Raw genomic sequence first — 11,805 nt, 5'->3', positions numbered from 1 at the left:
AAAGAAACCCCCAGTTAATGGAGAACCCCCAGTTAATGGAGAAGAACCCCCCAGTTAATGGAGAACCCCCCAGTTAATGGAAGAACCCCCCAGTTAATGGAGAAACCCCCAGTTAATGGAAGAACCCCCAGTTAATGAGAGAAACCCCCCAGTTAATGGAGAACCCCCAGTTAATGGAGAACCCCCAGTTAATGGAGAGAAACCCCCCAGTTAATGGAGAAACCCCCGTTAATGGAGAAACCCCCCAGTTAATGGAGAAACCCCCAGGTAATGGAGAAACCCCCAGTTAATGGAGAAACCCCAGGTAATGGAGAAACCCCCCAGTTAATGGAGGAAACCCCCAGTTAATGGAGAAACCCCCCAGTTAATGAGAGAGAACCCCCCAGTTAACGGAGAAACCCCCTGTTAATGGAGAAACCCCGCAGTTAATGGAGAAACCCCCAGTTAATGGAGAAACCCCCTGTTAATGGAGAAAGAACCCAGTTAATGGAGAAACACCCTGTTAATGGAGAAAGCCCCCAGTTAATGGAGAAACCCCACAGTTAATGGAGACCCCCTGTTAATGGAGAGAAACCCCCAGTTAATGGAGAAACCCCCCAGTTAATGGAGAAACCCCCCTGTTAATGGAGAAACCCCCCAGTTAATGGAGAGAAACCCCCCTGTTAATGGAGAAACCCCCCAGTTAATGGAGAAACCCCCAGTTAATGGAGAAACCCCCCTGTTAATGGAGAAACCCCCCCAGTTAATGGAGAAACCCCCCAGTTAATGGGAGAAACCCCCTGTTAATGGAGAAACCCCCCAGTTAATGGAGTAACCCCCAGTTAATGGAGAAAACCCCCAGTTAATGGAGAAACCAACCAGTTAATTGAGAAACCCCCAGTTAATGGAGAAACCCCCAGTTAATGGAGAAACCCCCCAGTTAATGAGAAACCCCAGTTAATGGAGGAACCCCCCAGTTAATGGAGAAACCCCCCAGTTAATGGAGAAACCCCCCAGTTAATGGAGAAACCCCTCCAGTCCCCCCCCCCTCCTCTGTGTGGTCGGAGCTGAGGCGGTGTCTCCTTCCCCCCCCCCTCCTCTGTGTGTCGGTGCTGAGGCGGTGTCTCCTGCCCCCCTCCTCTGTGTGTCGGTGCTGAGCGGTGTGCTCCTGTCCCCCCCTCTCTGTGTGTCGGTGCTGAGGCGGGTGTCTCCTGTTCCCCCCCCCTCCTCTGTGTGTCGGTGCTGAGGCGGTGTCTCCTGTCCCCCCCCCTCCTCTGTGTGTCGGTGCTGAGGCGGTGTCTCCTGCCCCCCCTCCTCTGTGTGTCGGTGCTGAGGCGGTGTCTCCTGTCCCCCCCCCCTCCTCTGTGTGTTGGTGTCTCCTGTCCCCACCCTCCTCTGTGTGTCGGTGCAGAGGCGGTGTCCTCCTGTCCCCCCCATCCTCTGTGTGTCGGTGCAGAGGCGGTGTCTCCTGTCCCCCCCCTCCTCTGTGTGTCGTGTGTCTCCTGTCCCCCCCCTCCTCTGTGTGTCGGTGTCTCCTGTCCCCCCCCTCCTCTGTGTGTCGGTGTCTCCTGTCTCCCCCCCCCTCCTCTGTGTGTCGGTGTCTCCTGTCCCCCCCCCCTCCCTCAGGAGAATCTTATCCGTGTCTCTGAGATGAGGAAGTGTGTCGGAGCTCAGATATCTCTCTTCTGTTCGGTGGAGAACTCGAGCATTACTCAGCACCACGGCCAAAGGAGACAACTCAATTTCAGGGTGTGTGTGTGTGTGTGTGTGTGTGTGTGTGTGTGTGTGTGTGTGTGTGTGTGTGTGTGTGTGTGTGTGTGTGTGTGTGTGTGTGTGTGTGTGTGTGTGTGTGTGTGTGTGTGTGTGTGGTGTGTGTGTGTGGAGACAGAGCCCTACAAAGCTAAAGTAGTTTATCACGTCGATAAGCAGAACACGTTTTCTCAGTTTTTCTCAAAATGTGTTAATTATTCTTTTCTTAGCCGAGCGTTTGTTTTTATCCTAAACAGATAACAATAATAACAATAACTGTTCGTGTTTACATCAACGTGTTTCCAGTGTTTTCTAGAGCGTACATTAAAACACGATGACGGCCTTTCTGCACATCGCGAAACACCACGCGACGGCTCAGTGTCACATATGGCGTGTGTGGCCTACATGCAGAGAGGGTGATGATAATAATTGATAAGCTGTTGCTCAGACACCGGGGGGGTATGATACTAACTGTGGAGAGAGAGGATGCATACAGATACTGAGAGTACACACAGTACACACAGTAAGTACATAGTACATGTTCAGGGTTGTTGCACACCATGAACACACTCTTTTGTTCTCCCTATCACCTCAGAGGAATGCGTGTCTCTACGTGAGACGTGTGCAGAGAAGCCAGAGGGGGTGCATGCACATAGTGATACACGCATTTTAACCTCCTACATATCATCGCTTTTGGATGCGTTTGCAATGTTAAAAAAACTGCGCTTTTTAGCACATACCGTGTGCACTGGGATATCTCAACCCTTCACTGTCACATGTATATCGGATCAGATATCACAAAGGACGGAACGACATTGCCTTTGTTGGAGATTGTACACGCGGCTGCACGAGATATCCACTGGGGAAATCTCAACTCGGTTTTTAAATGAGAGTGGATCTTTCGCATTAGGCCATGTTGTGCTCGAAAGCTGCCTCTGGTGATCAGAGAAAACACGGACGTGTTTAAGCTCAGGAGGGAAAATACACATATTGTAAAATGGCATAGTAGAAAGATAATATAGTATACCGTGGCGCTGATCTTGTTTTCAATATGGATCAATCCTCTGGGGAACATGAAAACAAAGCCGTCTGACGCTCTGCTTCGTGTTTCTGTTTATACCGTTTTTTGAGGAACAGAAATAGTTTTCTGGCATCACTAACATTTTACAAGGAAATCTGCATTGGATTTCCCTCGTCTGCCTCCTGTGTCCTCGAAGCATTCCTGGTTTGTTTTTATTGTAGTCCTTTTCCTTTTGTAGATCCTGCTCGCTCAAGTTGGAGCAGCTTGTATTGAATAAAGCTCTTTGTTTACACCTTTTTATTCTGCACGTGGCTCCTCCTGATTACCGCCTTCTCCTGACAGTTACATACAATGTTGCTGAAAATGTAATAGTGTAGTAGTGTTGCACGGTGTACCGATACTTGCAAGGTACCGCGATACCCTGCCGTTAAAAACGTTACGATTCCTCCGTTTCATTAGTATCGGTACTTTAAGAATGACGGGGGAAAGTACTCCGGTGAGAAAGCGCCGTTTTAATAAGAGCCGTGTGTGTTCAGCGCTCTGCTTCCACTCCCGCTCTAAGTCCCGCTCCTCTCAAGCACGCTCTAAGTCCCGCCCCTCTCAAGCACGCTCTAAGTCCCTCCCCTCTCAAGCACGTTCTAAGTCCCGCCCCTCTCAAGCACATTCTAAGTCCCGCCCCTCTCAAACACGCTCTAAGTCCCTCCCCTCTCAAGCACGCTCTAAGTCCCGCCCCTCTCAAGCACGCTCTAAATCCCGCCCCTCTCAAGCACGCTCTAAATCCCGCCCCTCTCAAGCACGCTCTAAGTCCCGCCCCTCTCAAGCACGCTCAGTCAGGGGTTCCCAACCTTTTTTTCCCAAGAGCCCCCCCAAAATGACTCCTGTTGGAAGTTGCACCCCCCCCCACACAGACACACGGGGGGGGGGGGCGCAGCAGCGGTAATTAAAGTTTAAAAGTCTCAAAATGCTACAACTCCTGTCACAAACTGGATGAGTGTGAAGTGTTTAGTTAAAGGAGGATGAAAGCGTAATCAAGGAGCTGTTGGAGAGACTTTGATGGTTATTGGACTCGGGATTAATTCATCTGGATTCCCGCTGTATGAAGAAATTAAAGGACGGCGGAAGTGGAAACAATTCACAAAGGGATTAAACTGTTTAAAACACACGCTCAAAGTAAGCCGGATTTTGCCGATGTGTTTATGTGGATTCAAAAGTCGTAAATAATCTACAAAATGGAGGAGATCGATCTGATCGGAGCAACTGACAAATAATCCAACTGAAACCGGCGTGGACAATGACTGTGCTTTAAACATGCGCTTATCCAGAAGAGCTGGTTTGGACACTTTACGGGCAGAAGAAACATTTATATAGAAAGAATTATACATTTCTGCCTTTAATACCAACTTGAATTTGTATTCAAATTAATTAATCAACTATTTTTTGTATTTTATTGTAATGTAGAGACAAGGCTTTTAGTGACAATCATGTATTGCGTTACAATTATATGTAAATTAAAAAAAAATTATAAATATGATATTTGGCCTCAAATCGTCTGAGGCCTGGCGCCCCCCCTGCGTCCCCCAGGTTGGGAACCACTGCTCTAAGTCCCTCCCCTCTCTCGTGCACGCGCCATCTGCCAGAGCATGTGAGAAAACGGGGAGCAAGTAGCTGCAAGTGGGAGTGCAACTGCTGCTGCGCCTCGGCTTGTTGACAAAAAAGACGCCAGAAGCGAAAAACAAAAAAGTTGTTTATAGATGATGCTTAATTGGAATTAATACAAATTCTAGTCATTTATTTAATGTATTGTTCTCATTGTTTAAAAGTTTGTGTTCTGGTTCTGGTGTGAAATAAAGCACAATAATTACATTTAAGACTGTTTCCCTTTTTTTAAGAAAAGTTTCGAAAAATAATCGGAATCGCAATTCTTGACTTGGTATCGGTGTTGGTATCGTGACAACACTATAGTGTAGTAAGTCAAAATGTTGAAAAAAGTCACATAAATATTGTCAAATTTCATAGTAAGTCACACAAAATCAGTGAAATGGCATACAAATAATGTCAAATTATTTAAAAAATGATGCTTAAATATGAAACTACGTCACCAAAATACAAAGAATTGTCATGGTTTAGTAATACAGTAGAAAAGTAGACAATACTGCTTTGTGCCAACAAAATAATTGAATAAATAACACCAACGTGTCGTTCAGAAATATAAAATATAAGAACTCTGTACAAAAGTCAAGTTATTATTTAAAAACACTGCCTGTTTATGTTTTAATTAAACTGGATGAAACGTGTCAGGGGAACCTCTGTGTTTTAAATATTGGAAGTTATTATTGAACCAATTACACAGCTGAAGGCTTTCCACAGGTTTAAAATCACTGACCTTGGTAAATATTAAAAGTTTCTGGATCTCCCAAGATATTTCTAATCCTCAGTAACCCCCAAAATATCATTCACTACAACAAAAATACACCGGACAAAAAAGTTAGAAAAAGGGCAATTTTATTTAAAGCACTTACATATAAAAATATGATCGATTTGAGTCACCAATAATAAATAGAGTGCCTGACGTTCCCCAGGCCTGTCGGTACAATCAGTACAATCAATATAATCAATATCCAGTTCCACAATACAGCAAAGGCACTAGCATCAACCACAATCAACAACAAGTCAATGAGGGGGGGCACACACACCTTCACTCCCGCCTTCTTCTGTGGAAATGATACCAGACGTAACCCTTCTCCACTTGCCTTTTGTCCAAATGCTCGTGGAAAACAACAAAAGAACCAGAAATAAAATAAAAACATCAAAATAAAAGTGAGAATGAAAGATTGGCCCCAACTTTTCATTTATTTGAGCTAAAAAAGTCAAGTTAAGGACCTTAGATCATTTGGATTATCCCCTGGGGAGGTTGAATATGCACTGAAATGTTTAAATGTTTTAAATGAAGTGAGGCATCAACCTTCTATATATTGCCGTTCAAAAAGGTGCATTTGAAGACCCTACAAATGTGGGATCATCCTCTGGAGAGCTTGATTACAAACTGAAAAGAGGCCCCACAGATGTAACCACTCGAGATGAAAAAGTTAAGTGAAGGACCTTATAACATTTGGATTATCCCCTGGGGAGCCTGTACATACTCTGACATGTTTAAATACGGACAATAACTTCAAAGTAAATGGAAGTGAGAATTGAGGACCCACATTTTCATTTATTTGAGCTAAAAAAGTCAAGTTTAGGACCTTAAAACATTCGGAATATCCTCTGGGGAGCTTGAATTTGCTCTGGAATGTTGAAATGTTTCCAATAATTCCAATATGAATAGAAGTGAGGCCTCAAACGTCTATTTATTTGAGTTAAAAAAAAGTACATTTGAGGACCCTACAAATGTGGGATCATCCTCTGGGGAGCTTAACGAAACACCAACATGTTTAAATGCGGCCAATAACTTAAATATAGATGACATTTAGAAGAGAGGCCCCACATATTTAATTATTTAAGCTAAAAAAAAGTAAAGTTAAGAACATTTGGATTATCCTCTGGGGAGAATGAATATGCACTGAAATGTTTAAATACGGACAATATCTTCAAGACAAGTGGAAGAGAGTAGAGAAGTCCTACATTTTGATTTATTTGAGCTTAAGAAACTAATTTGAGGATGAAGGGAAGGACCTTAAAACATTCGGATCATCCTCTGAGGAGTCTGATTATACACTGAACTGTTTGAACATTGCCAATTACTTCAATATGAATTGAAGTGAAAAGAGAGGCCTTACATTTTAATCTAGTTGAACCGACAACGTAAAGTTAAAGACCTTAAAATATTTGAATTATCCTCTGGGGAGATTGAATATACATTGAAATGTTTAAATATCAATAATAACCTTTATATAACATATTTGTACTAGTTTTTCAGGGGTCAATGTTTTGGTTAATCAAGTTTTAATCTCGGAGCAGCTCTCGACCAAAGGGAGATTCAACACAATGATAACATCAATGGTAGCTCAGATGATAATGTTGATAATGTTAACTCCACATTACTTTAAAAACTATGACATGAGGATTAAAGTCCAACTGAAATTAGACGTTTGTTTAATTTCAACTCCTTTGTTTTCTAATTAGCACTAAAAGTAATTATATACATTCAAAGATGTATTTAAATGCAGTTTTCAGCGTTTTTTACCCAATATCTTTGGTTTTTGACTGACGAGACATTTAAAGCTTGGTATTTGGGAAACGGGGACGAACGTTTTCCACCTGATTCTGAAATGTTAGAAATCAAACTATGTATGGAGGATATCATCTGCAGATTAATCATTTAAAGACATAGCGTTACTGTTTCCAAACTATTCATAGAAAAAGTTGAATAGGATTTTGCATTTAAACTGAAGCTAACGTTAGCTTCCTTTCTAAGTCTTCTTGTGTGTGGTATTATCTCAACTTAATTTAAGAGTTTTATAGTATCATTACAATTATAAAATGGTTATAGTTGTTTATCCTTGGCTTGTAATCTACTGATATACAAATCTTCAATACTAATGATTTTTTATACTAGTTTGGAGGCTAAATAAGCATTTTTGTAAATAAAAACTACTTTTGATTATCTGAGAGTTTGCCATTTCAGTTGGACTTGGACAAAAAAGAATATCAGTAGATGGCTCATATTTATCCAGTGATCAGACACATTAAAGCAGCAACAGAATTAAACAGAGCGTCTGCTTCTTATCCGGGTGAAATTCAGAGCTAGTCGAGCTGTTCCCAAACAGTAATGATAGTTTTATCTTTAATAGATATGTACTGCTTTCAGACGGAGGGATGTTTCATGGAGAAAAACAAACATGAAAAATCACTTTCTCTTTATGTGAGGTCATGTAGTGCAAGTCTTTACATGCAAGCAAAGCGAGGAGGACGTTGACAACAATCAGCAGCACACACACACACACACACACACACACACACACACACACACACACACACACACACACACACACACACACACACACACACACACACACACACACACACACACACACACACACACACACACACACACACACACACACACACACACACACACACACACACACACACACACACACACACACACACACACACACACACACACACACACACACACACACACACACACACACACACACACACACACACACACACACTCTCATCCCTGAAGCTCACAGAGATTATTCACCCAGGACAAAGAATTTTCAAAAAGGAGGTCAGAAATTATAAACGAAAAAAAAAGTCGTAATCAAAACAATGTTAATGCCGATGTTTGTTATCATTGGTTTTGATTTACACTGGAGAAAGAAAAGAAATATTAAATATGTCAGTAAATACCATGGAGAGTGATAAGGCTTATCTCCACTTCGACTGGCCCTTAGAAACGTCGTCTTCTCCCTTAAATCTTCCCGTCATTCGGACAGAAAAAGCCCTGATTGTCAGAACAAGTTGTACCAATTACTCCCGGCGTTAAAGCTAGTCCGTCTTCTTCTTCTCCTTTTGTGAACGAAATCCTTCCCGTTATCTCTTCGACTGGAGAATTAATGCACAGGAGCCCGAGATTGTCCACAAAGGGCCGTAAAGCTTTACCGTCTTTTTAACCGTCTTTGTTAGCGTCCCTGCGGCTAACGGTTCCGCGGCGGCGTAGCGTTAGCGCGTGTCCGACGGACTCGCGGTTTTTAACGTCTTTTTCTCCGTCCCTCTAGATGTTCCTCTGAGCCGTGAGGTACTTCAGTGCCGCCGAGCCGTATTTCCTGGACAGATCCTGGTGAAACTCTTCCTTCAGCGTGTTCAGGCAGTTGCGGTAACTCGAGCTGGAGCGAAACTTTGAGATGTCGAAGCTAGGAGCGTGCGGCATGTGGATCATGAAGGCGTTCGGCAGCACCATCAGTTCGTACTCCTGAGAAAACAGAAGGGATTTATGAAACATGGGTTAAGGTTTTCTAAGCAAACTAAATAATTGATCAAAGCCTGGAAGATATTTTTGTTATTTATTACACAGCTTAGTTAAATACTCAATGCTGATTGGTCAATTTTGAACATTCTGTAGAAGAAGAAAGACAGGAAGAAGAGAACAGCAGAAGAAGACAGAAAACACATTCAAACCAACCAACCAAGTTATTCCAATAATGCTTGAGTAGAGCTCATAGAGTCGGTCCCAATCAGCAAGTATATTTGTCCCATTATTGGATTTCTTCAGAGAGATAAATAATGGGAAAAAACTGAAAAATGTACTTATGTCCGTACCTGTGCGTCCAGCTCCAGTACGTGCGACACCTTGTTCCAGCCGAAGCCCACGAAGCGCTGGTCGTATTCGGGACAGTCCTTCCTCACCACCACGTACGGCTCGAAGTCCGCCTCCCACTCCACTCGGTACGGCGTGGTGGCCGTCCGCCATTTGGCGTAATCTGTCGGAGCGTGACCTTTGGGCCACACGTGATACCTGGAGCAGAGCGAAATCAGTACGTTACTCGACTTTGCCTCTGCCACATCATAGACACTACGCATTACATCAATGCACGCAAAATGTATCTGTTTTTTTTTTTTATTACTGCCGATTTTTATTCCATATTTTATTCCATTCCATTTCTATGTAAATACTGTTATATTTTTGGTTTATTTTTTATATTTTTTATATTTTTCTTGTTTTACTTTTATGTAAATCATCAAGTAAAATTCCTCCTACGTGTCAACCTACTAGGGTTGCCAGAAACTGACCATGATCAAAATCGATTATTCGGCAGCCCTGGCGAATAATAATCGATTATTCGTTCGTTCGTTCGACTGCTCTTTTCGCAGAGCTTGCATTTAACTTCCTTTGGACTTGTACATTCGAAGTAGTTCCACGAGGAGGAACTCTTTTTACCTGCCGCTTTGTTCATCTTTAGTCGCACGTGTGAGGGAGAGGGTGGGGGTGGGGTCGGTGTGTAGCGTGCTGCAGCAGCAGTCTGCTCTGCACGCAGGCTTCCTCCAAGTTTACAGTAAAACAAACTGGTGGTGTGACCAATGACCATTTACAATTATTAATAATATTACTATTATTAGCATATATATATATTTATATATATTTTGGTTGAAACTAAGCCAGAAAAAAAAAAAACATAAATAATAAAATCGATTTTTAAAAATAATATTCGATTATGGAGACTGTAGCGAATATTCGAATAATCGAATAATCGCTGGCATCCCTACAACCTACCTGGTAATAAACCTGATTCTGAAACCACCTTTAGTTTCTCTCTGCTGATGTGATGCTGATTTGATCGTGTTTTAGTACCTGAAGGTGTAGAGAGTCCCCATGTCCAGCATGGAGAGCAGCTCGGCTTTGGATTTGGGGAAAGAGAGACGGTACCGGAGCGTCTCGAAGGCCGGGACCACCAGAGCCTTCTTAGTGTGAGCCATGTCCATCTGCACCACCGTGCGCCTGCAGAAACACAGGGTTACTACAACAGATCCAGAACCAGGACTGAAACCAGAACCAGGACTGAACCAAGTTTCATACTTGTTATGTTATTTAGACGGAAGGGAGTTCATCTCATTATGTTAGATTTTATAAAACAGGACGAAAATCGGGGACTAAAGGATCAATAATGCCTCCTTATATTTAAGGAGTACTTCTGCTTTTACTCAAGTACAATATCTGAATACTTATTCCACCTCTGCTGTTACATTTATAGATGTTTCAGATTCATCATATCCATTTAGGAAATGCTGTTATACTTTGAACTACCCAACAGTTAAGCAAAACCTGCAGGGAACGTAAATTATTGAACATTTCTCGTGTTGGACCATGTTTTAAGCTCCTTACATAACCCAGACAAAAGGACTTGTATTAATTCATAATACAAATCCAAAATCAGAGCCAAAATATGAATAATATATATTCATTTCTGTCAGTGGAGGGTTCGTATTCTGAACTCGTTCCTCTGGAAAACAAAACCAACAGCGTGAAATGAATATCAAGTTGGGCAAACATCCATATAGGTTTTTCTCCCACACACTCCTGAAACCCCTCGAGCATTACACCCACAGTTCATCGATCTTTCTTCAGTAACCAAAGGTAGCTTCTGGTCGTACCTGAGGTATTCGTAGAGTCCGTACATGGGCAGGAAGTCGACGTCTGTGAGGAAGACGTAGGGCGTGTTGGCGTTCCTCAGAGCGACGTTCCTCACCAGGTTGACGGGGTAGAACTGGCCCTCTTTGTACACGATGTGGTACCCGACGTTCTTCCGGTTCTTCAGGACCTCGGAGGCCTGAGCGTATCGAAGGAACTGCTGCGCCTCGGCGTCCGACATGTAGAGCGCCAGGCTGATGGGCCCCTCCCAGTGCTTACAGATGGCCTCCAGCATCTGCAGCCTGCACACGAACACACGGTTACCCCGGGAAACAAACCTGATCTCATCCTGGTCTTACCCAAGTCATTTACAATTCAATTAGTCTTTGAACACCTGAACGAGAACATCCATAACATTCACCTGTTGGCAACATACACATTATTTATCTAATATATCACATTCCATTTACTTGTATATCGACTCTGATTCCACTATTTCTATTCTATTTTATTCGAGGGGGACCCAAGTTCCCATCAGCAGAAACGTAATTTGTATTTACTTGCATTATTTTATCTGTTTTATTGTGTTGCACTGTGGGAGGAGCCTGTGACCTAAGATTTTCATTTACATAACTACACTGTAGCGATGCACGGATGACATAAGAAGCCTTGACCCTTGAACCTTGATCTTAGGCAACAGTTTCAGGGTTAGACAATCAACAATCAATCAACAACTTTATTAATCCCGCAAGGGGCAATTGGTTATGAGCAGCAGCTTATGTCATGAACACAGGCAGGAACATACAAGAAGAAAACACACAGATACACCCGGGAGCACAGATGTGGATAATTCCAATTTACACTATAAATAGTTCAAAGCATCACAATAATAAATAAATGAATACATAATCAAGTTAAAAGCCTTTTCAAGAATTTAAAAGTTTGAGGGCAGAAGGGATGAATGATTTAGAAAAGCGAGATG

General features: G+C 42.7%; 1 protein-coding gene across 2 annotated transcripts in view; it reads right to left on the bottom strand.

Moving 5' to 3' along the window:
• Positions 1-7,865: 7,865 nt before the first annotated feature.
• The window catches only part of large2 (LARGE xylosyl- and glucuronyltransferase 2), a 29,460-nt gene continuing 25,520 nt past the window's right edge, over positions 7,866-11,805 (bottom strand). For both annotated transcript variants that reach the window (XM_034076797.2, XM_034076799.2), the window contains exons 11-14: positions 10,847-11,125; positions 10,047-10,193; positions 9,017-9,212; positions 7,866-8,669 (exon numbers count right to left, since the gene is read on the bottom strand). In XM_034076797.2, the coding sequence (XP_033932688.1) occupies positions 8,472-8,669; positions 9,017-9,212; positions 10,047-10,193; positions 10,847-11,125 (820 nt within the window). In that variant the 3' untranslated portion in view covers positions 7,866-8,471. The remainder of the gene's footprint in view (positions 8,670-9,016; positions 9,213-10,046; positions 10,194-10,846; positions 11,126-11,805) is intronic.

The sequence above is a fragment of the Pseudochaenichthys georgianus genome, unplaced genomic scaffold (assembly GCF_902827115.2).
Source record: "Pseudochaenichthys georgianus unplaced genomic scaffold, fPseGeo1.2 scaffold_1041_arrow_ctg1, whole genome shotgun sequence".
NCBI classification, from domain to species: domain Eukaryota; kingdom Metazoa; phylum Chordata; class Actinopteri; order Perciformes; family Channichthyidae; genus Pseudochaenichthys; species Pseudochaenichthys georgianus.
The sequence above is the reverse complement of the archived record's forward strand: the minus strand, read 5'-3'. Positions and strand labels throughout refer to the sequence as shown.